Here is a 25,778-nt window from a genome sequence, read left to right as displayed (position 1 = left end):
ACAGGTTTCATTGAATTCTTTTACTAGTTAAGTAATACAGATAATAGTTTTTTTAAACAAACCTTTTATAGACTGTTTACCTAGCAATGAATCTCGGGCCATTAGATTTATAGATTCTGTCATTCTAGAGCTATGTACAAATCGCTTCGTCTTTCCCGGGGGTTGACTCATCTCAACTACATGTATAGCCCCCACCCGAACATTTCAGCTTATAAGTACCTGCCGAATCCTCTTGTGCAACACAAAGTGACATAGTGATACTCTGAAAACTTAGTAAATAAGTAAACAGTATCAATGAATATTTACTTTTTAATACTGCATTCCGATTTACCGATGTTTGGCAAACTAAACAGATGTGGACGCATTATTGGTAAGTCAGATCAATACAAAACTCTATATATCATTGGATCTGGTTGGTTCCTGCTAGGAAACACACAGAGAGCGAACGCTCGGTGTCACAAGTCTGTCAGTCCCTCACTTTGCTTTCTGATTTTGGAATCAGGTAAGAATCTTAGACGCAAAATTTGAGACCTTACGAAAAGTTATGTTATTCTATCTTGCTTAAAAAATTAATGCGTTTAAATTTTATTCTGCTCGATTATTAGTTTAGACTATGTTTATTGTTTTATCATGTTAACGATAAAACTCCTTTCGTGAAACAGAGTTGTTATTTGTTTTTCCTTTTTCTAACATTGCTTGCTTTTTACAAAATTTTCGTGGATGATTTCCGTTCAGTAAAGGAAAAATAGTTTTAGCATACATTTAATTTTACAAAATGATTATAGAAAAGATAAGTCAAAATCAGCAAACAGTACTTTGATATATTTTATACGCCTTTGTGATGAATTAAAAATTGTTTCTGAAAAGTATCCAAATATTTTTTTTAAGGATGTACCCGTTAGGTGCATTTATTAACAAGAATACAAGACTCGCCGTGTAATTTTTTCCTTGAACATGCACCCGTACATGTAACGAAAGTTGTAAAGCTCAACAGACAGTTTTCATTAATTGAACGCACCGAAAAATATTTCAGCAAAGACAGAAATGTAAGATCTGTAAATAGCCAAAATAAATGGTTATGAGCTTACAAAATGCAGATCAATCGAAATTGTAAATAAGAACCATGTAAAGCGGTACCTCACCGATATCTCAATGTCTTTAGAATTCGGCTAAACTACAACCCCTGTGCTTTGTATCAATGGATAATTAATTAAATATTAACGACTGACGATGAAATGCTAATCAACAGAACGATGCACGTGTATTCTGTTACCTTCTATTTTGTTTTATAAGGAGATTATGATAACATTTGGCAACTTGTTTGGATCCTCAAAAGTTCCAAGAATAATTGGAGCAAGATTCGTGTGTTGGAGACAAGAATCAACGACCGATGACACTTTGCGATTTCATTCGTATTTTTAGAACAAAAGAGCGAATTGTTCACAATGCATTGTTTTATACAATCCAGAACTCCCACTAAATATTGCATCATCGGAGAATGAGAAAGCTTGGAGCGATGTAGCCGGGAAAATCTGGACAGTATGGTGTTACTTTATCCTGATTCGCATGTTTTCCCTTTCAATGTTTTTCACAGTTTTAACATTTTTTGCCGATACTTTTTCTATTGTATTTTGTAGCTTGTAGGTGTTCTGTATGATATGACATTGATTACAGTTGATTTCAATTTATTTTGTCTAGACTTAACGCAAATAGGGTAATTTGGAACAAAAATCTTTCTCTTTTTTTCGGCAGATGCTTCTTTAAATTAGGAATGTGAGAAAGTGTATGAATTGTGAAGTACACGTTAATAATTTCATATTCCAGACGCTTGGGCATAAATTAATCATTTAAGCTTAGAAAACTTTGAGTAATGAGGCACTTTAACTGACAAGCACACCAACGCATTGATAAATAAGTTGTTTGCATAAAGTTTTAAGGAAATCGTACACAGTATGTGGCTCGGTGATAATATACTACTGTTTGGAGCTTAAAAAAAAGTGGATAAAAAACACGAAACAAAACCTTCCAGTGAATCATATTCTGATTTTATTTCCATGCATTAGCTAGCTTGCAAGATAAAATGCTTCAGAGGAAAGCTTGTAATGTTATAAAATTTCACATTTAATATAAATGTGAATTTGTATTTAAAAACATTTAAAAGTACATTTAAAGTGAGACACGTGTTTAAAATTCCTGAGATTCTTTTTTCTCCAAACATTTTAATAAACTACAAAAACAAAAATATTTAACACGATAGTCGAGTATTTTTGTGCTTGAGTTCCAATTAAAGAGTTTGATTTATTTCATAATGAGAGAGAGAGAGAGAGAGAGAGAGAGAGAGAGAGAGAGAGAATCTCGTTGTATGACCCTTTTCCTTTTTTAGCGATACAAAATAGCACTGATAACTATGTAGTAATAGCTTGTCCATTATCCGGTGTACTTACTCGAACTTGTTAGGGATGGATTTTTATCATGTGTATTGAACATAAATCCAGCTAATATTGAATGATTAATAAATAACATCTTTCCATCGTGGTTTTACCAAAAAAAAGAGATCACACTTCATTATATTTTTTTCTAAATTAATGTCCCGAGGTTTTGTTTGCGATGTAAATTAATAGTTTTTTAAATATTTACTTTAAAAAAAAAGATAACGAAAAATCAATGTGTAAATGAATACTTAAGAGCAATTAATATCGACACCAACCGTTTTTGGAAAAGTTTGATTCCATTACAACTATTAGGGCCGATTGTAAAAGCTTTCAATTGCCAATAGATTACCAGTAAAACTACGGTCGCCCTACCCGAATTATCTCCATCCTGAAAACGTTTTGATAAAATGTCATTCACAGATAACCAAAATGATAAATTTACTATTGTTGGATTTAATGAGAGATAATTTTGCCCTCATTATTGATGCTGATAAGATTATACGGCTTATTTGACGTGAATGAAGCGTTGCTATGCGTTAGACGATATCCATCTTGAAATGCATCATCCCATTCTAATAGATGTCCGCTGCTCCCCATTTTTTCATTCACACAAACCGGTACATAGTAATAAAAAAGTACTCGTGAAACCTAGACCCACCTCATTTCTCTAGATTAATTCTCAATATGATCAATAACAAGATTATTCCAATATCCCGATTTAGTTTATATGAAAAAGAGTGTTGGAATTCATTTTGACATGAACGGAAGCTCTCTTCTCAGATTTTAAATCGTGAATCCTGATTAAAAAGGTTAAAGTGTGAAAATTCAGTTTTTCACTGACTGTCACCGCTATCATTCAAACTAACACAACAAATCTTGGCAATCATACAGTAATAGATAGAGATGTATGATAATCAAATGTTTACTAAATTGTTCAAATCAAACTTATGACGTAATTTTTAAATTCCGTCATAATTACTTTTCTAAAACAGAAACCCATGTAACATGTGTTTTGCCCGCAACATAAAAAAGGCCTCAAAATACACTTAACACCGATGGCCGTACAGTAATCTAATACAGGGATATATACACCATATCGATGTTACGGTAATATATTTAGTCTTCTTTTTTACATATACCGGTTAATATCCAAACTATACTAACAACCATTGGGTGTTCAGCTGATAATATGTAATTTTGGGGGGGGGGGATATATTCTTGTGAAAATAAAAATGAATATGCGAACAGTATGAATGACTACGTTTGGAGATGGGTCAAAGTCAAATTCGTACCGGTTCTTACATCTAACACACTCATAAATAATACTTGTACGATATTTAATCATTAAACAACGATTGGAATTTTTGACTATAAAGAGCCTCGAAATCAATTTTTAATGATGTCATTCAATGGCTTTAAAATATACTACATCTCATTAATGTGACAGTAATTAAATCATAAAGATCTACGATTACTCTTTTCACTAGAAATTCATCGATGTTGCATGCAGTAACGTCAGTTTCTCCATCGATACAATTTTCATATCGGCATTACTTTCTCAAACAGACAACCTTTTATCGATAGTGCTCCAAAAACTTTTAACATTCTTATTTATGTTACACTAATGCGCATGTAAGCATTTTCAAGCATACAAGTTTTCTTTGATAAAACAGTATTTGAACTACATGTAGGGTTGTCTCCAAATATCTTTACATGTAGATATACAACCGATATACATTTGTACATTGTACATGTAGATGTTACAGAAATTCAGTGTTTTCTGAATGTGTCTTGATAGTCGTAAACTTCTTATCAGTTTATATAAGGATATATTTCGGTTTTTCTCTAACATGCTGCTTTATGAAGGATGTCCTGTCAATGAAGAGAGTTTCGATAATTTTGTGCTCATGAATAAACGGACTGAGTTTTCCTCGCTACTTTGTATTTTGTTGAAGGTTGCTAGGAATTTTCTAAAGAATCAAAAATCCTTGAATTGAGATTGCATGTCAGGAAACATTACAAAGCTTTTCCAATAATATGGGTATGAATTCAGGACCAGCGTTATCAATATTCATTTACGCCGCATACAGTTTTCTTAAGCTTTTCTTTAATAACTAAGATGTGGTTGTACGCAGAAATCAATGTGGCTGTGTGAAAACTCTGGTAGTTACTAGTGTGGGAAAAATGTAAATCTTGGGGTTACTTAACATCCTTTCTTCCAATAAGCAGGCATTATCAATTGGTTTGAACAATATAGCAATTAATTATTGAATACCAAGGGAATATTGCCAATCTCTGTTTAGGTTTTTGTCATGTGGAGTTTTGAAACTTCCACGAATTCATTTTTGCATTTAGAAACATCATATCAAGACCTTTCTTGATTTGCAGATTTGGTAGAATTGATCAATTTGTCATTAGTTAACAAAACCAAAACTAAGCGGTTTTTTATCTTTCAGAATCATGGAGAATTCGACGTATTCTAGTGATTTATCATCAACTACAATGAACTACAGTGAATTATCACCAGGATTTTTTGAAATATTTGATCAACTGGCTCCCCAGATTTCTATCATAGACCGCGTCATTTCACCCATATTCTATATCATAGGACTAACCGCTAATCCAATCACAACCAAAATATGGCTCAGCCGAAAAATGCGCAAGAACAACTCGTCTGCCATTTATGTCGGAGTGTTATCAATTGTTCATACCATTTTTCTCCTGCTACACATTATCCAGGAGTTGAACTACGCTTGGGGAGTGAGTTCTTACACCCGGATGTCAGTTATGTGTGAGGTGTTCAACATGGCGATCTATGTACCGCAATACTACGCTCCTCTCCTCGTTCTTGCCTTTACAGTGGAACGATACATTGCCGTGAACCATCCCTTTGTGAAGGAGAGGTTTTGTACGGTCAAACGGGCCATCCTTGTCTCGATTGGCTTGCTCATTTTTTCTTTGCAAATCGCATCTCTACAAACCTACATCTGGCGCTACCATCCGGAAGAGGGAATGTGTTATCCACCGTACGAGGTGGAAAACTTTGAAAAGATTTGGACCTTAACAACCGAGCTGATATTGTTCATGTTTGTCCCTGTCTGTGTTCTTGTGGTAAACATTTTGGTGATCAAAGAAATTCGGAGAATTACATATCAAAGTGCACTACCCCACCAGACGCGGGGATGCGGCGGCCATACGTCCACCATCACACTTCTGTCGGTTTCCTTTTACCTGATATGTACACTACTTCCGGCGTCCATTGTGTTTGCACTACAAGGAGTAATTAAACCCGGACAAACGGCTGATATGGAAACCATGGCGGCAGACCCAGTCTGGAAGAGATACCTACAGTACATGACAATAAGAAAAATCGTGGAGGAGTTATGTCTGTCCAACTATTCTTGTTATTTCTTCATCTACTATATAACCGGCGAAAGCTTCCGTAAGGAGGTTCGAAAACTATGTTGTTGGAAATTCTTCAAATCAGAGAAAGATAAGAATACAGTAACTAGCAAGTCGGAATATACCCTTGTGACCACAGACAATGCCAATATCATCAAATCAGACAAGGGAAGAAACTATGCGGCCAACAGGCCTGAGTATATAATGATAACAAAAGACAACACGAACAAACACGAAAACAGTACAGCAATGTGATGTGTTCAATTCTAAACTTTTCAGACTTTTTTCCCTTTATGGCACCCTCTTATGCATAATTAATATTATATTTTACGGTAACACATTTTATATATTGTCATTTTATTATTCATGTCCGGTTTATTAATATTAATTCTTTATGAAAACATGACACGGTTTATAGAAAATCTAAAATAATGATACATTATTGTAATTTCGAATAATGTATATTCTTCAGAATGAACAACTACATGTATTCGTGCAATACCCCTAACCATTGAAAACTTTCAATTTATTTTAATCTTTTGTTACATTACTTTAATTATCGTAATATATAATTTAATTTTTAACTAACTATGATTCAAATGTCATATTTTACATTCATTTATAGTGAATGAATTTTCTTAAGCCATTCATTGATGTGTGTGATTCATTTATTTACGATACAGAGTTATGTTTTACGTGGATGAAGTGTGATTTATGAGACGCGTCTATTTCCGATAAAAACCAAGGATTATCAAGCTAATAGATTACGGTTGTTTGCAAAATACAGCGTTGTTTTTGAAAAGGTGTTAAATCGGACATGTATTACGGTAATTATGCAGTATATTAACAATATATATATATATTTACTTAAAATTTAAAGTTAAAGTTGTGCATGTGTAAGATAATGTGGTCCTTTTAATTTTTTTTATGCTATCATTGCCTGCTTTAAAAATAAGCTCAACATTGCAATTAAACCAATATGAGCTGTATAAATTTATGAAATGATTTTTTTCTCTATTAATGACTATTTTGTATACGACGACAATACTAGAATGGTAATTTTGCTAAATGGGTCTGTAAGTAGCTTTTACTACAGAAATATGACCAAAAAAGTTTATAAAGCATAGTCTTTATAGTCATTTAGAAGTAATTTACAATTTTACAGTAAAAAATTCCGACATGAAAGTTGCAGCTCAAATCGCTTAATTTCTAGTTACATGGATGACAGGGATTTCGCGTTTTTATAACTTTTGATCAAGCGATTTAATGAAAGGAAATCTATTAAATGGAGTGCAAAACATCATCATGTACAAAAGTTGATGGCATTTTTGTTCAACGATAAATGCTTTATTAAGGATCTGTAAACGTATTACAGTAAAACACGGTTATAACGAAGCACCAGGGACGGGCGATTTTGCTTCGTTATAAGCGTAATTCGTTATATCCGTCAAGTTTACAACATGTAATATAGTCACGGGGAATGAAAGTCACTTCGTTGTAAGCGTCAATTCATTATAAGCGTGTTCGCTATAACCGTGTTTTACTGTACATTTGACTGTGTATTCTTTTTAGCGTTTTTGACGGAAAGCCACTTCCGCTAAATCAAGTTCATTGCTAAATACCATTCATATACATGTATGTATAAAAATAGGCACGTTTTGAAAAAAAAAACCCCGCTAATTTAATCCCATCTATAAACTTGTTGAGAAATGATTTTCGGTCAAATATCGTAGCCGCTAAATATACATGTAATAGGTTTACAGTATAACAGCGTCCATGTTTATGATTACTCATCTCTTTATCTCTCTAGAATAAGTCTTGAACTACTCATTAGAAAGTGAATAATGATACACAATACATTACAATATTAAATACCTTATTATGTTGCATTATTCATCAGTAAAAAGTAAAAAAAGAAATTTTTACTGTATTAATATGGTTTTAATGAAGTGGAAGAAATGCGAATATTCAAACCCGGGCATTGAATAAAAGTACGAGATCTTACCATTCAGAACGATAATGAGTTATGTTTGTTAATTGGTGTACCAGTTAAAAAGGAAAACATAAAGAATGATGAAATAGGCGGGTTAGAGATATTTTGTATAAGATAAAACTTTGTTTCGATTATTTTTCAGTAGATTCTGTGCAGTGCCACGTATTGTTTGTCAAAATGTCACATTTGTTTGAACTTTTATAGAGTCAGTGTAAGATAATTGATTGGTTGAATGATGATTTAATTGAAGATTTAAGTAGTCAACATATCAGATAATTACAATGTCAACAGGATAGAAATGAGATCAATACAAGATTTGACTTCAATCTATGACACTTATTGTTTAGGCTTTAGATGTTTCCCTACTAAATTAAATCTGGTATGCCATAAAGAGTCGAAATTGATAATATTGACACGAAGTGAGAATCACAGACAAAAACAACACACTCTTACTGACTTGTATCGAAGAAATCGTTGGCTACAACATATCATTTTATCGATGTAATTTTAAAAAGAGATAATTATTTTCTTCGTTTTTCTTCAATTTACAGTAACGGTGGAAGTACTATTTTTTTCCTGATTGACAAACACATATACATGCATTAATTTTGATATGTCTAAATGCTAACCTAATTCGAAACAAAAGGGTCTACCTGATACAATTTTCACAATATACATGTACGTGCATGTTATAATATAATGTTAATGCAATATGATGAGAGGACGACGTTTAACACCTGAAGAAGAATATTTCTGCACAGTTGACAGAACAAACCCTAACTCTTCTGTAAAGGATACAAAGGATATACATGTGACTTAATCATTGAGATATAAGAATGACATCTAGTTATTACCCTTAGTTGGCGATGATTGTGAGGGTTTTTTTTCTCAGATAAAGATATCGTTTGCAATTCTTCACTTGAAACGAAGACTATCTAAGCAAGCATCACGTGGGTTTAGGTAGACGATTTGTCATCCTATCGCTTTTTTAAACGACCACAAGCCTCCCTTGTCATTTAGCAGAAACCAGATCCATTAGTGTGGACGAACGATGGCTTCGTTAACAGAAAATCTTGAGTGCAAGATTATATTTCCGGCCAATAACCACTTCAGACAGATGATTTCTTGCAGAGGCGGAGGAAAATCGGAACAAATCAAGCAATCCGACTGCCGGACACCAATTCCCACAAACAATTTTCAGCACCTTGTAACTATTTGCCTCGATTTGATTGTGCCCTTGTAATTGTATAACTCTTTATAGTGTGTTTCCGATTACATTACATATAACTATACATGAACAGAATGTCAGTGATGGCTACAGTGAAGGGCCACCTGGTCCAGGTCAACTCCAGCCAAAACGACTTTCACACACTTTTTATCAATAATAACATTTATTCTACAAAATAATAGAAGTATTTCGAAGTTTTGATTCAGACTGTTACGCTCTCATAGCATATTATTATAATATAGCATTCTGCTTTTGATGTTATGATAGAGAACACACACAAACCAAGGTGTATTTGGTCATTATGTTCGTTTGCCTGTTTTTCTCCCTAGATAATTGGTTTCTTGACTAACATTAAATTTGACCGGCCGGCGTCTACCATATTGAATGTCGTCTGAGAAAAAAAATCACGTGAACGGGAAAATTGAACAAATTAAATTCTCGATTGTTCCTGATTGCCATCCCATCTCGTTATCAGCTAATTCTACACAAAAACATGTTGAATAATATCAAATAAAGGGACACAATTTATTCATCTTAAATATTTTGAAATCTCTTTATCTATAGTCCGTATCATACGAACCCTTGTAACACGCTTTATCAGCTTAACCGTCCATTGCTTTGAAGCTCTGTACAACGGAAGCCTAAACGAAAGCCATATATTCTTATCATTTAACAATGTTCAGATACAATTTGCAACTTTGTAACTTAATTTGCGCCTTCCGTGTCGGGGACTACGTCTGTATTGTATAAACTCAGCGCTGGAAGGACGGATTCCGGGCGATTCCGTGCCGTGCTTACCGCACGGTTCTCTCTGTTGTATTCATACACAATGACCCAACAGAGTCCGAACAAAACACCTCCCATTGCGTACCAGTGGGACCAAATTAATTCAGATTGAATTGAAGAAAAACATTTAGAAGGGTAAATCAAATTGGTTTCCAGTCATCCAAACGGTCCTTATAGGAATTAAAGCCGAATTAAACTTAAGTTTTTCTCATGAAGTTGTAGGGGCTTTAGTTTGCTAGTCAGGTTCGAACGTGCTCCTGTGTTCTATGTTTTTACTTCATAATTTATAAACCACAAGTGGATTTTCGTTTAGAGGAATTTTTGAATAAAGAATAAATAAACACTTTCAGTACATGCATCCCTCAAGGAGAGGGGGTATTCACTCATTTTATTGTGTCGTTGATGCTAAAATCGTGTTTCATCTTTATTACACATAATTAGCAATTTAAATCGTTCTACATTAATGAATGACGGAAAAATAATGCTTCGGGTATCATCTGATATAAGAATTATCTAATTTAAAACATGATAAACGTGATTCCAATTTGTAAACAAACTTTTCTTCCATCGTGTTTTTTAAATACTAAGTTTTCCCGCACTCATGCGCAGAGGCGTTACAAATGGCGGATCACATTAATATTCATCAGACGTGTAGCAAAGTTTAGAGACAAATACCTAATCAAAGAACATGTTTTACGGGCCCAGAGTTTGTGAAACGTCTAATTATAAGAAACATGATGTATATTTTTACTCAAACTCATGTCAAAATTTTTACTCCAAATACGTCACAAGGATAGATTATTCTTATAATGTTATTTTTTTCATGTCCGATGATTGATTTTCTGATGCTAAAATCTGTTTTGTAAGTTATTTAACACCTAAAATCTTTGGTGTAACCGGCTTTGTTTCCCAGTGAATGGTAAAGAAAAATGATAAAGCTTGGAGTGCAAACCTTTAATTTTTACTTAAATGTATCTAGCTAATGATGACAAGGTAATGTGTAATGATTTAAAGTAGTTTTTCCGTTTCCACGGTATAATTGTCTGATTTGTAATATTTCAACAATCACAAGAAATGTTCACCAAAATATTTCGACCGAATACATATTACTAAATTCATGAATAATTGTGAGTGTGAGCACATCCAATATAAACAAATCTCTTCTGTTTACACTCAGCTGCTTTTTTTGGCTAGAAGTAATCACGGTTCTGAATATCAACTGACTTTATACAGAGTTCTGTATATTCATTTCTCGATACAGGTTTCCTGAATTTATGTCAATTCTGTGGTTCGCGTTACTGACATCATGATATAAGACCGTATCTAGGTTTCGAAAATTCTTCAGCGACATATACGTACATGTATCTATTTTTAGTAAATTAAGGTACTTACCGTTCAAACACAGGTGTAGCGAAATAATGGTAATAGGGCGCTATACCTCATGTAAGATTAGTTTATTCCTTTAAGTTAAGCACATTCGTTCTTTGACTTTGGGTACTATTTACATAAATCAAAACTTATTTTGACAAGAACTTTTTTGAAATAGTGATATTTTCTTACTTTGCTGTTCCGTCATAATATATTACATGTATTCCCAGATACATTTAACATTCAGTTTGATTAGCTACGAAAATCTTTGAAAAAAAATTGACTAACGAGTCCAAAATCTTTTACAATGGGAATACTTTGAACTAAAACCGTTCTACTGTATTTTGAAATATTAAGGAACTTGAGAGAAGCATTTCTTTTTGGCCCAAGGTAGCTTTCTTCGTTTTGCTATAGATAAATAACACCTACAACTGTACTCGACTTTCAAGTTCAACAGATGGCTTCTGAAAGATGTAAACAAACAAAGTCATGATGATCAAAGCATGGATCTGTTCCCAGGAACATATTTACATTGTATAAATTGTAACCACAAGGTCAGAAGTTGATAAAAATAAAAGCAACAAAATCAAAGTTAATGTTGTTTATCAAACATCCCTTTTTCCAAACGCAAGGACATGTTTCGGGTCTTTAAAAATTCTGATACATTTTTGGGGGTAAACGTACCGTAGCCTCGGTTCCATCGGTGTGAAATGCGCAGGATACAACAAATACACCCAAACACATTGCAAAACTTGGCAATCAGGAAAAAAACCCAAATGTTTTTTAGTTAACAAATTAATTTGTTCAAATGAGCTAGATCAAAATAAACCATAAAGGAGATCAGAGTTGTTAAAAAATGTATAAAACAATAAGTTGTAAATACGCGACCATTGCTCTTGCCTGTCATTTACATTCATACAATAAAAAAAACAAAGAACACAATCAGAACTTTTTTATGGAGCCTTTTTTTTAAGTTGTACAAAATTAAAGACTCTAAGCTGTTCATTACGGACCAAGTGTCGTTGGTCAGTTTCCGTATACACGCCCACTAGCGCGACTGATCGTGGACTGTCGCAGTGATTATTCAGTAGACTCGTTAGGTCGGAAAAAGCTGTCACTGTCAACATGATCTCATTACGACTGACGAGCTAGCTAATGAATCGGCCGAGAGTTCATTGCTCGTTGAATTGTACATTACAAATTGTGAAATGTTGTATTGTTTTAAAATATTGATACGAAATGGTTCATTAAAAGCTTTCTTTATTGACTTTTAATTCCAAGAGGACGTCATGAAATCACATTGCAGTAATAACTGTCATCAATAATGCCGAATATTGCAAAACTACTCAGCTTGTGGAAAGAGCAGTAACTGCATATGGATCTTGTATAATAAACGCTACAGGTCTAGTGGCACAATCTTTTACATCTAATGTTGTTTCAAGAAACTTGCTTTCTAGTTTGGTTATCGTTTCCAGGAAACATACTGTATAACAAGGGTAAGTGGCTCAAAAAGTTACATGTAGGGAAATAATTGCATGTCAAACGTTGCAAAATTCAATTTTTTCTATTTGTATTGAATAAGTTTTATTTGCATTCTATAATTTTCCGTTTATATTATGTAATGTCCATTTGTATTCTATAATTTCTATTTGTATTGTGTAATGTTTTACTTCCATTGTATAAATTTTTGTTTAATTGCATTATTTAAATTCCATTTGAATTGTACAATTTTACATATGTACTGGATAATTTTCATTTGTATTGTAAAATGTTTCATTTGTGTTTTTGGTTTTTTTAAGTTTTCATTCGTATTGTATGCTAGAATTTGTTTATTATATTTTTTTTTATATTTTTAGTATCTATCTTAATTTCATGTTTATTTAATTTTTCATTATTTTGTAAGAAGAGCTTATCAGTAAAAGCATTCTTTCTATATTGCACTTATAATAACTTACCTTTTGGTGCCCATATACATATTATTTCTTCAAACTAATACAAGTCATCGCTATTTAACAGATCTGTCTTACTTTTGACGAAGACAGATATAAGACTGTACATACAGAGAGACAAGACAGTAGTTATCTGTGATTTCATTAATATCATATAGTGGTAAAATTGTGTGTAGTACATGAAGAGGGAGCCAAAAGAGACGTGGCAGCAAAGCAAGATCCAGAGGGAGTAACCGCACCGCTCCTCACGAACCCTTGACATATCGTGCTATCAAAAATCGGGGTTTTTTTCCTGGATTTTGATTGTGATTTACTGAAACCGTTCGACCAATAAAAAAAAATACAAAACATTTGATTTAATGGACAATGTTTTCGTACTACTTATTTACTAGTGTCTCTAACACGAATATCTCCAACCGCTTATCTTTTTTTTACTCTTTCTGGTTGAGCCTTCATGATGCATTTATCATTGAATGGTGCAATAGTATGTAACTTGATTGTGTATCAACAGAGGCATGCACTCGTAGATTGAGGCTATATCTCCCCAAGTCTTACACCCTTCTAAAGAATTCGATCTATATATAACAATTCACATAATTCCCATTTATTGAACACACTGGGCAATAAAATGTTCTTCCAACTTGTCAATATCAATGTCAAAAGAGGCTGCCATTTCTGCTCCAGGTACGTTTAAGTGTGGAATCTTTCATTTTTTGGCCTATTCAAAAAATAGCATTAGAGATCATATAACAAAAAACCCCGACTTTTGATAATACGATCAGCCAAGGGTTCGTGAGGAGCGGTGCGGATCAGAAACCCTTATCTAGCGAAGATGGTGGGAGCCCAAAGAGACACTGTGCAAAGAGGACAGCCAACAAGGTATTGGGACATAATATAAAATTAAATAATACAAGTTAGAAATTATTTTCTTTAAAAAAGCAAGTTAGTTTCAGATAACATTTTTATCTAATCATTCATAATACATGTCTTTTGGATTTTAAGCTCATGCAAGACAAACTAAAATAGCCCTTTATCTGTTAGTGCAAACTTTTCAAATGATATAATATTATATTAAACAGTTATTTAGGACTACTATAGTATTTGAACATGAATTAAAGGGATTTCAGAGCACATATGGGAATTGCAAGCAAATTTGCCGAAGTAATCAGAATTGTGTTTGCTGCGACAAAAACAACACTAGAATGAACACAAAGCAATGTGCTACCATGTTAGTCTGCTCACCAGACGGCTCATTTAAACTCCAGTCAAATGGGGCCAGGAGTTTGCACCATAATGCACCCACGTTTTATCTAATGTTACTGTCACTGAAAATAGTCGATTGTTCGTTTTTTTAAATAGACTTTTTTTTATTTTTTCGCACATGAAACATGGTAAGCTTTCTCATTCAGTAAATGAGGTATTCATCTTGCAGAAATCTTCCTGTATGAACTGTTCCCATTGATATTCCTACAATTAGAGTAAGTCTTTAACAGTGTATCTTCCCTCTCTCTTTACTAATTATTTCATTTTCAGCAGTTTTTTGCATTACAAATCGCTTTTAGTCTTCCGTATCGTAAATCATCTTTAACACGTTCTCTCCCATTGTTAACATCTTGGAAACGGTTCTATATGGTGGTTGTAGGTCTCCATAAATGTTGTCTTCTCTTTGCTGTTCTTTTAAAGTTAAATAAGGCTTTTATGTAGCTTCCTGTTTCTGTTGTTGTACTTACTTTCCCATGATAAAACAATAGAGTATCACTATTGTATTTTCAAAGCTTGACAAATCTTCAAAAACTCAAGCAATTCTGTATCTGCAAGGACAGCGTGGTTGATAAAGAATTCAATGATTCGTAACAATTGTGTTTTATGGGCTCTACATTCAATGTTATACTGGCAAGGGCAAAACTTTTTGAATGGCCCTCGTAACTCGTGATTAGTTGGCACCAGAATCATTGTATCTGCAAGATGCCAAACTGCATACACCATGGTATCTGGCATTCAAGTGTATAGCATTGAGACAAAGCACGTTGTATCGCCATAGCACTAGACTTTGCATCATAAAATCTGCTGTGACAGAGACTTATTATTCAACCTAATGAAAGAGATACATAGATAAGAAGCTATCATACCAAAAGGTCTTTGTCATGCTTCAACTTACTTAGAAATCCATTATCCAAACAGATCTAAACATCACTCATCTCTTTAACTCCAGTGTTCTTGTGGAGATATGCAACGTTATCACAAGGGTAGTTGCAGTGCTATAATGAGAAGGTTTGTGTGGACTCGAACTTGTTTAGATATTGAATACCATGTTGCCTGAGAGTTCCACTATTAGTCCAGATCTGAAAAGCATCTTTGAAAAGACCAGGATATCTCCAGATTGACGTAAGAAGAAAAGCATCAATGCAAGGACCCGATCTCGTCATTTCCTGATATCGACTTTTCCTGATATATTTTCTACCAACTCTACGGATATAGGAACAACAAATAAGGTAAAACATCGGATAGAGTTGTACGATACAACACAATTCAAATAGACGTATCGAAGGATTTCACCAGCAATGATCGATGAAGTGAAAATCCACATTCAGCAACTAATAGCTAGGTGTACCACACTCTCCATTTTCATCGAACAAAGTTCCTTTCAGGAAGGAAGATGAATAGTAACGTCCCTGTATTGACTATTGTCAACTTGATTCCAGGACGATTAAGGATAGCTATGCTTTCATACGTATTGAGATCTAAGACTCTCTTCCTCTAGCAACATATTTTTTTCTGTGCTGAAAATCAAGGTATTTCCAAATAGAGATGGAGGAGTCAGATCTTTGTCTGAACATTGACCAGAGCAGACATTAAATACATATTTATTGACTCCAATTGAATTCAGGACCAGAACTTGCTATGTTCTGGTAAGTTAACTCAAATATTAATATCCTATAACACTTACATGTACTATTAATAAAATTGATTATCCTATAAATTGCAGAAAACATTAGTCCATGATCACAAACTAATGAGTATGAATGAAATGTAATAAAAGATATTTTTTAATATGAAATATATTATTGATTACAAATATCAATATTTAGTTTATTTATCATAGTATAAATTGATTCTCAAATCAATTGTATGTAATTTTATGATGATCAGATATTTGATTATATTGGTCAATTATAAGATCTGAATTAGATTATTTTTAGAATTATTCTGTTCAAATTACAGAGTCGATGTCAATGTCTCATTATCTCACCAAGCATTCAGTGTAACAAGTCTATTCCCATAGAATAGTGAGAAAACGTTTCTGAATATTTTTATCTGATTAATATGTTTTTATGACTTATTTTGGAGAAATGTAATTCATGTGTATTATAAGAGTTTCCTGGCAATCGGTTTTTAGAACGCAGTTCGCAATTGAATAGTGAACTGCGTTCTAGAACGCAGTTCGCAATTCAAAATTTAGAATTCATATTTGGGGCCCGAAATTTTAGGGGCATCTACTAGTGGTATTTCACTACCACTGTGAAAACATGGTGATGCAGGTATCTCTATTTTTTAAGAATCGGACTTATATGCAATTGAATAGTGAACTGCGTTCTATCTAGAACGCAGTTCGCAATTCAAAATTTAGAATTCATATTTGGGGCTCGAAATTTTCAGGGGCATCTACTGGTGGTATACCACTGCCACCATGAAAATTTGGTGAGGTGGTCTTCTCTACTTTTTGAAATTTTGGCCTTTTCGCAATCGAATAGTGAACTGCGTTCTGGAGCGCAGTTCGCAATTCAAAATTTAAGATTCATATTTGGGGCCCGAAATTTTCAGGGGCATCTACTAGTGGTATTTCACTACCACTGTGAAAATATGGTGATGCAGTTATCTCTAGTTTTTGAGAATCGGGCTTATATGCAATTGAATAGTGAACTGCGTGACTTGGTTTGTTTGTAACGATACTGATGTGCGTAAAAAACCTGAGAGATTTATGGATGACCCAGCTGTCACAGTAAGTTTTAGATATTCTATGCCTTAACCTCCTTATTCTATTTTTGATTTTCTGAAGACTCCAATAACCTGTATTTTTATTATCATAAATGTATGATAAGTATCCAATTATGATAAAAATGCTACAGGGAAATACGATTTTAAAAGTAGTTTACGAATTGAAGATATGACCAGGAACTACCTTTTTAAGAATTTTCGTTTTAAATTTCAGAGAAACTGCTACATTCTGATGTATGAAAGAGAAGATGAAAGAGAAAAAGAGTTCACAGAAATGGATGCATCTTCGGTATAAGTACAAATAAATTTTAATCATGATCTTTGAATTTTGCGTTTTAAACTTTAAGTTATCAGTAGATATTAATTCTTTAATTAATTCTTTGATTTAAAGAACTCTGGAAAGGATGTCGAAGGGAAGGATCTAGAAGATAACAGAGATTTTGTGCAAGTAAGATTTAAAGTAAAATGTTCTTAAACTATATGCAAATGAACATATTAACCTAGTTTTAGGTAATTTTTGCACACCGCTGTTAATTTGATATAAATGCATCTATACTTTGACAAATTAGAAATACGAAGCACAAAGCATAGATAAGATACGTAATGACATTATAATTTTATATACAAGTACATAACAAAATTATATAATATAGAAAGAAGAGGGTTTCACAAGCGCATTGATTGGCCCATACCAAGTGAATGCTGAAGATATAAAATCTTTGGACGGCTCAAATTGGATAACCGACCAGGTAAATCATACAGTCTATTCCTATTGCTGTATAAATGAATGTATGTTTCTGTTGATAAGATATTACAACTTTGATCTAATATATTACAACTGTGATGCTTTAATAATGTTTTCTTGTATTATTGCTATCTAAAGCCAGACTATAAAGCTGTCTCAAACAGTAAGCTGTTATTTTCCAACAGGTTGTAAATTCCTATTTGTATATGATACAGTCATATACAAACGACACAACATTCATGGATTCCTTTTGAGTTCCACATTGTATAAAAAAGGGGGTTATGCAGGTCAGAAAAGTAAACAATTTGGAACACAAACGTGTGTTGCTAATCCCTGTACACAAACCTGCACATTGGGGACTAGTGGTATGTTCTGGTATCACAACTGTTTACATAAGCAAATAGTTTAATGGTATTCAAATACGATTAAATACATGGTATTCACTTTAAAATTGAACAGAACATTACAGTTTGCTTTTCTTAGGTGCACTTATTTTTAAATGTTTTTTATCAAAACTTTCAGACGCTTCCTGCCTCGACATAAAATTGTGGCATCGAGGAACAAAGCATTAGAGCAGGTTTGAGTCTGTCATGCTATTTATTTTCTGTTGTAAATTGTTTCCTTTGAAAGTTTGTCATAAGAATTGTAAATAAATCTAATTTGCTTAAAATTTTCTTGAAGAAATTCAAACCTCCCGTATATTCTCCAAGTTGCGAAGAATGAAGCTTTACAACTCCCGCAGATAAGGAAACGGGTATGCCACACGCCACACACACACACACACACACACGCATATATATTTTCATTAACTTATTTTATACTTCTCAATAATTCATACAGAAATGTTACTCTCGTTGCACGTATCAAAATCAACATCGAAATAAATTATAGATATTATTAATTGATTCATGTCCTGTATTTTTTCCAGAAGGAAATGAGTCTCATTCGCCAAGAGATAAAAGAGGAGATTTTCCGCGGAAACATCTGTGTAAAATAAACATGGAGCACTTTTCCTGCTTTCGATTTCTTGTTTTTTGTCTTCATTAAAAAATACTAATCTTCCATCTACATATATTCTATACATCTTCAAATGCCACACTTTCAGGGAAAATGAATTACATTTGCATGGGAGCCCAAACCTCAAAAACTAGAGATGATTCAACACCGTATAATCACCGTGGCAGTGGTATACCACCAGTAAATGTCCCTGAAAATTTCGAGCCCCAAATATGAATTCTAAATTTTGAATTGCAAACTGCGTTTTAACACGCAGTTCACTATTCATTAGCATATTAACCCGATTGTCAAAAACTAGAGAAAACTGCATCACCATATTTTCACAGTGGTAGTGAAATACCACTAGAAGATGCCCCTGAAAATTTCGGGCCCCAAATATGAATTCTAAATTTTGAATTGCGAACTGCGTTTTAACACGCAGTTCACTATTCGATTGCGAAAAGGCCAAAATTTCAAAAAGTAGAGAGGACCATCTCACCAAATTTTTATGGTGGCAGAGGTATACCACCAGTAGATGCCCCTGAAAATTTCGAGCCCCAAATATGAATTCTAAATTTTGAATTGTGAACTGCGCTCCAGAACGCAGTTCACTATTCGATTGCCAAAAGGCCAAAATTTCAAAAAGTAAAGAAGACCACCTCACCAAATTTCCATGGTGGAGTGGTATACCACCAGTAGATGCCCCTGAAAATTTCGAGCCCCAAATATGAATTCTAAATTTTGAATTGCGAACTGCATTCTAGATAGAACCAATGGGAATATAGTTTTCCCGCGTTTCGTAGAATAGCGGGAAAAGGTTTTATGATATTAACGTGTTCGAATAGATTCGCGTAGGAATACAGGGCGGGGCCATAGGAAGGCCAGTATGAAAGGTCAGAGTTAATAGTAAAGGTCATTCTAGCCAGTTTCACTCAGCGCACGAAGCTTACATTCTTTTATCGCGGGCAGCATGGCGGCACCAAATGACGAATTCTTACAAAGAGTTTCAGAAATAATGGACTCCAAACTGTCTTCATTCGAGCAAAAGATATCCAAACAACAACAAGAGGCCCATGGGCCACAAATCGCTCACCTGAACAACAGTCCTTGTATCATTTTATTTCGAAAGGGTTTATTATGAAGTGAACTCTGAATAAATATTGTAAAACTCATATATTTCAAGATTTTGCCATATATTAAACAATACATAAAAAAAGAAACAATTTTATCTTTGGCATGTTTTTATTCAGTTATTTTACACATCAAATGAGACTGAATTTAAGCTCTTAAATACCCATTTGCAGTAAAAAAAAAAAAATCCAATTTCACTGAAAAAATTGAAAAATATTCGTTAAATAATTAAAAGATGATATTGGCATTTGTTTTGTATTTCAATCATTAAAAGTTTCTTTATCGATTCATAAAATAAAAATATTGCAGGTGAGATGAGGACATTAGGCATGTTAGATTTTGCATTCTCATGAATCATCTGTCTTATAGACTAAACTCAAAAAACATGGAAAGTCTATATATAGTTGATGAAGTCTATCAATGATTCCTACTTTTTTTCCATAACCATTTTCTATCTTTTGTTCCTTTATCTTTCCTAACTGTGTGTTTGTGAATCAAAACTTCGTAAACACTAAGATCCACACCTTTTTAAAGTTGTTTGAATTTTTGATCTTTGATCCCGATCATTTGGATCCTGATATGTGAGTAATTGATGTCGGGATCGAAATTCAAAAAAAAAAAAACCAATAAACTATTCGATAAACATACACATGTATTTCCAGATAATATAATTTAACTATGATAAACTTATCATGGAAATTTCTTTTTTTTTTAATACTTCTTTTAATAAAAAATGATTAAAACAATTTAGAATCTGCACTATCTTAGAATGATTGCATAGTAATCTCACAAACTGAAGCATTGTAATTCTTAAAAAGAAGAGTTTAAAAACATTTTCCCATTATATAAGTCTATGTTAAACTTTGAACATATTTTGGAGCCGTACGTAGTATTAGTCGGGGGATCATGGTTTTCACAATTTGGAATCTACACTATCTTAGGGTACTTTTATAGTATTCTCACTAATTTTAGCACTGTAGTCCTTGTAAATACATTTTTAAAAACATTTCCCCCCATATATTTCTATATTAAATCTGTCTTTTTTAATCAACTTTGAACCCCTCTTGGGACCCCAGTACTGACCCGGGGATCGCGATTTTTACAATTTAGAATCTTCACTATATATACAGGCTTTGGTGTAAATATTGGCATATTTGGTGCAGTGGTTCTTAAGAAGAAAATTTTTAAGACACCCACCCAATTTTCGCAGTTTCGTAATTATCTCCCTTTTAAAAAGGGTTGTGCCCTTTATTTTAACAATTTAGAATCCCCTTCCCATAAGGATCCTTTGTACCAAGTTTGGTTAAATTTGGCTCGGTGGTTCTAGAGAAGAAGTCAAAAATGTGAAAAGTTTACAGACGGACGGACAGACGGACGGACGACGGACAACAGGTGATCAGAAAAGCTCACTTGAACCTTCGGTTCAGGTGAGCTAAAAACAGCAACACGAACAGCAATTGTCCAGGATTCAGGCAACAAACGACAAGACGTTCGTTTTCAAGAGGAAGGGAAACGAAGCACAGTACAAATTCAACAACAGCGTAAGAGAAAAATTGATAGAAGCCAACACCAGCTTAAGCGAAGGGGAACCAGAAATCGCCTTTAACAGCATTTAATCAGGTATAGAGCTTATTCATCAGAGACAAAAGTTAATTAAATTAGCAGACTCTTCCAAAACAGGTTGGCGAACAGTGCAAGAATATACACAGCATGAATTAGCGTCAGACGAGGGGGACGAAAAACGAATTTTTAAAGCTGAAATCAGGGCGGCGAAGAAATTAAAGGAGGAGAGGATACAGAAGGCGAGGACGGCCAGGCGTACCAATCCATACCCGGAGCGAGCCAGCAGCGTGCAGAACCAGCCCAAGTCCTACGAGAACAGTAAACAAAATCGGGAACATGCTTCAAATGCGGTTTCCCCGGTCATTGGGCAAAGAATTGCACCACCATCAACAACAACAAAGAGACAGGCTCTAAGTTAAGTACTTTAGCTAGTAATGTTCAAAGTATGTGTATTGTTCAGAGCAAAGATTTACATGCATGCATGAGTGAGCACTTTTCAGAGAATAAAAATAATGTCTGCCATTTTGTGGCCACAATAGATGAAAATGTCAGTCCAGTTGGACGTTTGAGAGGTCATTTGACTAAATGGGTAGATATACAAGCAGATAAGTATATTTTGGACGTTATTGAAAATGGATACAAAATTCCGTTTAAGACTATTCCAAAAAGTGTGTGTTTAGACAACAATAAATCTGCTAGGGATAATGTCAAAGTAGTTTGTTCTGAGATTCAAAAACTCATTGATAAAGGTTGCGTAACAGAGGTCAAGCATGTTCCTTTTGTTGTGAATCCTTTGACACTCGCTTTCAATAAAACAGGTAAACCTCGGTTGATGTTAGATTGCAGGCATATCAATAGTTGTATTCACGATTTCGTTTTCAGAATGGAAGATGTCAAAACTGCTTGAAAAATTTTTCAGATGGGCGATTTTTTGATAAGTTTTTATTTAAAATCAGCATATCATCACATTGAAATTTTTGAACACCATAAACAATATCTAGGTTTTCGATGGGAGATGAAAGGGGATAAAAAATACTTTGTGTTCAACGTATTACCTTTTGGCATTTCTTCTGCAGCATTTATTTTTACAAAACTTATGAGAAAGGTGGTTCAGTATTGGAGATCTTTGAGTTATCGGGTCATTATGTACTTGGACGATGGTTTAGCAGGGGCCGAATATTTTGATCAAGCGTCTACACTCAGTGAGGTTATCAAACGCGACTTGACAGGGTTGGGTTTCATTATAGCAGAGTCTAAAAGTGTTTGGTTCCCACAACAAAATATTGTGTGGTTAGGTTTCGAATGGGATATGAGTAACGGTATTTTAAAAGTAACCCAAGAGAGAGTTAGGAAGCTACTCAGTTGCACTGAAGAAGTGTATTTGAAAAGTCAATCAGGGTGCTCGCATTTTCGGGTGAAATCTATTGCTAGTATAGCAGGTCAAATCATATCTATGGAAAACGCTATAGGAAATGCGGTCAGTTTCAAAACTATGTATCTTTATCAAGATATATTGTCAAGATTCAGTTGGAATTCTTACATTGATTTTAAGTTTGCAAACTTTAGAAGAATTAGAATTTTGGAAGATTAATTTAAGATCTATAAATGGCAAAGAAATAAAGACTTCCAAAGAACTTTCAGAACTAAAAATTTTTAGCGATGCATCCGACTCAGGTTTTGGAGCTTATGTAGAAAATTCTGAGATCTCAGATGTAGTAGGCCTCTGGACTGGAGAGGAATCCATGAAAAGTTCCATCTGGAGGGAACTAGAGGCAATTAACAGGTGTTTGAATACTATAGGAAAAAGTATTCAGGGTAAAGAAGTAACATGGTATACCGACAGCAAAAATGTTTGCAGAATTTTGGAAGTCGGTAGCAGAAAGTCGTATTTACATGAAATTGCTGTAACAATTTTTGAAAAATTACAGAATTTACATATCATTTTTGACATTCAGTGGTTACCAAGGGCAGAAAACATTCAAGCCGATTCACTTAGCAGGTGTTTTGACAGTGACGACTGGGGAATAAAAAACAGTGTTTTTCAAATTATTGATGAATGTTGGGGCATACACACTTGTGATAGGTTCGCTACAGATTATAATAGTAAATGTACCAAATTTAACTCTAGATGGTGGTGTCCAAACACAAGCGGGATAGACGCTTTTAAGCAATTCTGGGGTAACGATAATAACTGGTTAGTTCCACCACCAAGGTTGGTTTGCAAGACAATAAATAAATTAAAACAGGATAAGGGTAAGGGTACCCTTGTTATTCCTCAGTGGAAATCGGCCCCGTTTTGGCCATTATTGTGCAAAGCGGAAAAGTGGGATTATTTCATTAAGGGCGTGAAAAAACTTAATTCTTTGATAACCGAAAGAGGCAGAGGGGCAAACGGCATATTTGGGGGTCATAAAATGTTCGACATGGTAGCATTGCGCTTGGAATTTTAGATATTAAATGCAACTTGTTCAGTTTTTTCATTTTTTATTCCAGAGCTAAACATTGAACAGAGAGTACACAACAGTTTATTTTTAGCGGGCATCGACACATCATCAGCGGACAATGCAGCTCTAGCAGAAAAAATGTGTGAATATATTGTGAAATCCAGAAGTGAAAACACAAGCAAAAATTTATGTCGTCATTCAATAGGTGGTCAAAATTCATTACGAACAAAGGAAAATCAGCTATTCCAGCCAATTCATGCATGACGCTCTTTATCTAACGTATTTGTTGAATATCGGATGTTCTTTTCATGTTATATCCAGTGCTGTGTACGCTATCAAGTGGGCGCATTCCATTTTAGGATATGAGGATCCAACAGAACATCCATTCATTAAAAATATAGTAGAAGCTTCCAAACGCAACAACAAAGCCAAAGTTATCAAAAAAGAAGTCGTCACGACTAAAGACCTCGTATTATTGTGTGATATTTATGCAGATAGTTCCAGTTTGTTGGAAGTGCGTGATATGTGCATGATTCTACTTTCCTTTGCAGGTTTTTCAGCTACGAGGAACTAAGTTCACTTCGTTATTCAGATGTTAAATTTTTAGATGGATACGTCAAAATTTTCATCAACAAAAGCAAAACTGACCAATATAGACAAGGAAACGAAATACTAATTTCAGCGGGTGTTACTTCGGCTTGTCCGGTAAAAATGTTGCAACGTTATATATCGCTAGGAAATATAGACATTTTTTCTGATCATTTTTTGTTTAAGTCCGTGTTTAAATCCAAGGAGGGTTTAAAGTTAATATACAAAAATAAAAAACTGAGTTACACACGAGCAAGAGAGTGCATGTTATCAAAACTTAAATCCGTTATGGGAAATGTCAACATTGGTCTTCATTCCTTACGAACGGGAGGCGCGACAGCAGCAGCAAATTCCAACGTAAACGAGCGATGTTGGAAAAAGCACGGACGATGGGCATCAGATTCGTCTAAAGACGGTTATGTAAAAGACAGTTTAGAAAGCAGACTTTCAGTTTCAAAAAATTTGGGATTATGATAACAAACAAAAGACAGTCAGGTTACATGTTTTGTTTTGTTGGGTTTTTTTTCAGTACTTAAACTATATCGCATAATATTTCATACTTTGCTTACTTTTGAACATTTAATTCTAAGCTCGTCTGGCTCACACCTAAGTTGTGTTGTTCTTAATGTGTTGGAAATATTCTTATAAGTGTATATTATACTATAGTTTTCCCGCGTTTCGTAGAATAGCGGGAAAAGGTTGTATGATATTAACGTGTTCGAATAGATTCGCGTAGGAATACAGGGCGGGGCCATAGGAAGGCCAGTATAAAAGGTCAGAGTTACATGTAATAGTAAAGGTCATTCTAGCCAGTTTCACTCAGCGCACGAAGCTTACATTCTTTTTTTAAGTTTTTTGATGTCACTATATTTAGTGAATTATATAGCATTCCGTAATTAATAATAATATTTATAATAATGTATGAATAAGTCCGAAATTCGCCCCTAGACGTTATTTACACTTGCGTTCGGACACAGGTTTCCATCGTTTTTTTCAAATATTTTATCTATGGTTTTTCCTGGGCGGTTTTTAACGTCATTCATGGGGAATTATATTTTTTGTTACACTTTATGTACACATGATATCGATGATGTATTATCATTAAAGGCCAGCTGCCCGCAAAGCTCGTCTGGCTCACACCTAAGTTGTGTTGTTCT

General features: G+C 34.1%; 2 protein-coding genes and 1 long non-coding RNA gene across 14 annotated transcripts in view; all 3 read left to right on the top strand.

The window, feature by feature from the left end:
• Positions 1–6,484, top strand: part of LOC128155525 (ovarian cancer G-protein coupled receptor 1-like) — a 45,401-nt gene extending 38,917 nt beyond the window's left edge. For 8 of the 11 annotated variants that reach the window (XM_052817287.1, XM_052817279.1, XM_052817281.1 and 5 more), the window contains one exon: positions 4,889–6,484. In XM_052817287.1, the coding sequence (XP_052673247.1) occupies positions 4,893–6,089 (1,197 nt within the window). In that variant the 5' untranslated portion in view covers positions 4,889–4,892 and the 3' untranslated portion in view covers positions 6,090–6,484. Of the gene's footprint in view, positions 371–410; positions 503–555; positions 1,540–4,888 lie in introns of those variants that run through there. The other 3 variants (XM_052817288.1, XM_052817284.1, XM_052817286.1) reach the window with 3 other exon arrangements.
• Positions 6,485–16,951: 10,467 nt separating this feature from the next.
• On the top strand, positions 16,952–18,251 carry LOC128191610 (uncharacterized). Of its 2 annotated transcripts, XM_052863767.1 has the most exons (5): positions 16,952–17,158; positions 17,369–17,443; positions 17,546–17,602; positions 17,808–17,903; positions 18,085–18,251. In XM_052863767.1, exons 1-5 carry the CDS (start codon positions 17,138–17,140, stop codon positions 18,151–18,153), a joined length of 318 nt encoding a protein of 105 aa, XP_052719727.1. In that variant the 5' UTR covers positions 16,952–17,137; the 3' UTR covers positions 18,154–18,251. The 2 variants fall into 2 exon arrangements, with proteins under 2 accessions (XP_052719727.1, XP_052719726.1); XM_052863766.1 differs by lacking the exon at positions 16,952–17,158 and having other exon boundaries at positions 17,165–17,443.
• Positions 18,252–18,419: 168 nt separating this feature from the next.
• LOC128192546 (uncharacterized) lies at positions 18,420–18,916 on the top strand. Its single transcript, XR_008244554.1, has 3 exons — positions 18,420–18,476; positions 18,581–18,653; positions 18,828–18,916. It is a non-coding gene; the product is annotated as an uncharacterized LOC128192546 (long non-coding RNA).
• Positions 18,917–25,778: the final 6,862 nt, after the last annotated feature.

Source organism: Crassostrea angulata, chromosome 7, assembly GCF_025612915.1.
Source record: "Crassostrea angulata isolate pt1a10 chromosome 7, ASM2561291v2, whole genome shotgun sequence".
NCBI classification, from domain to species: Eukaryota; Metazoa; Mollusca; class Bivalvia; order Ostreida; family Ostreidae; genus Magallana; species Magallana angulata.
This window is presented reverse-complemented; position numbering and strand designations above follow the sequence as displayed.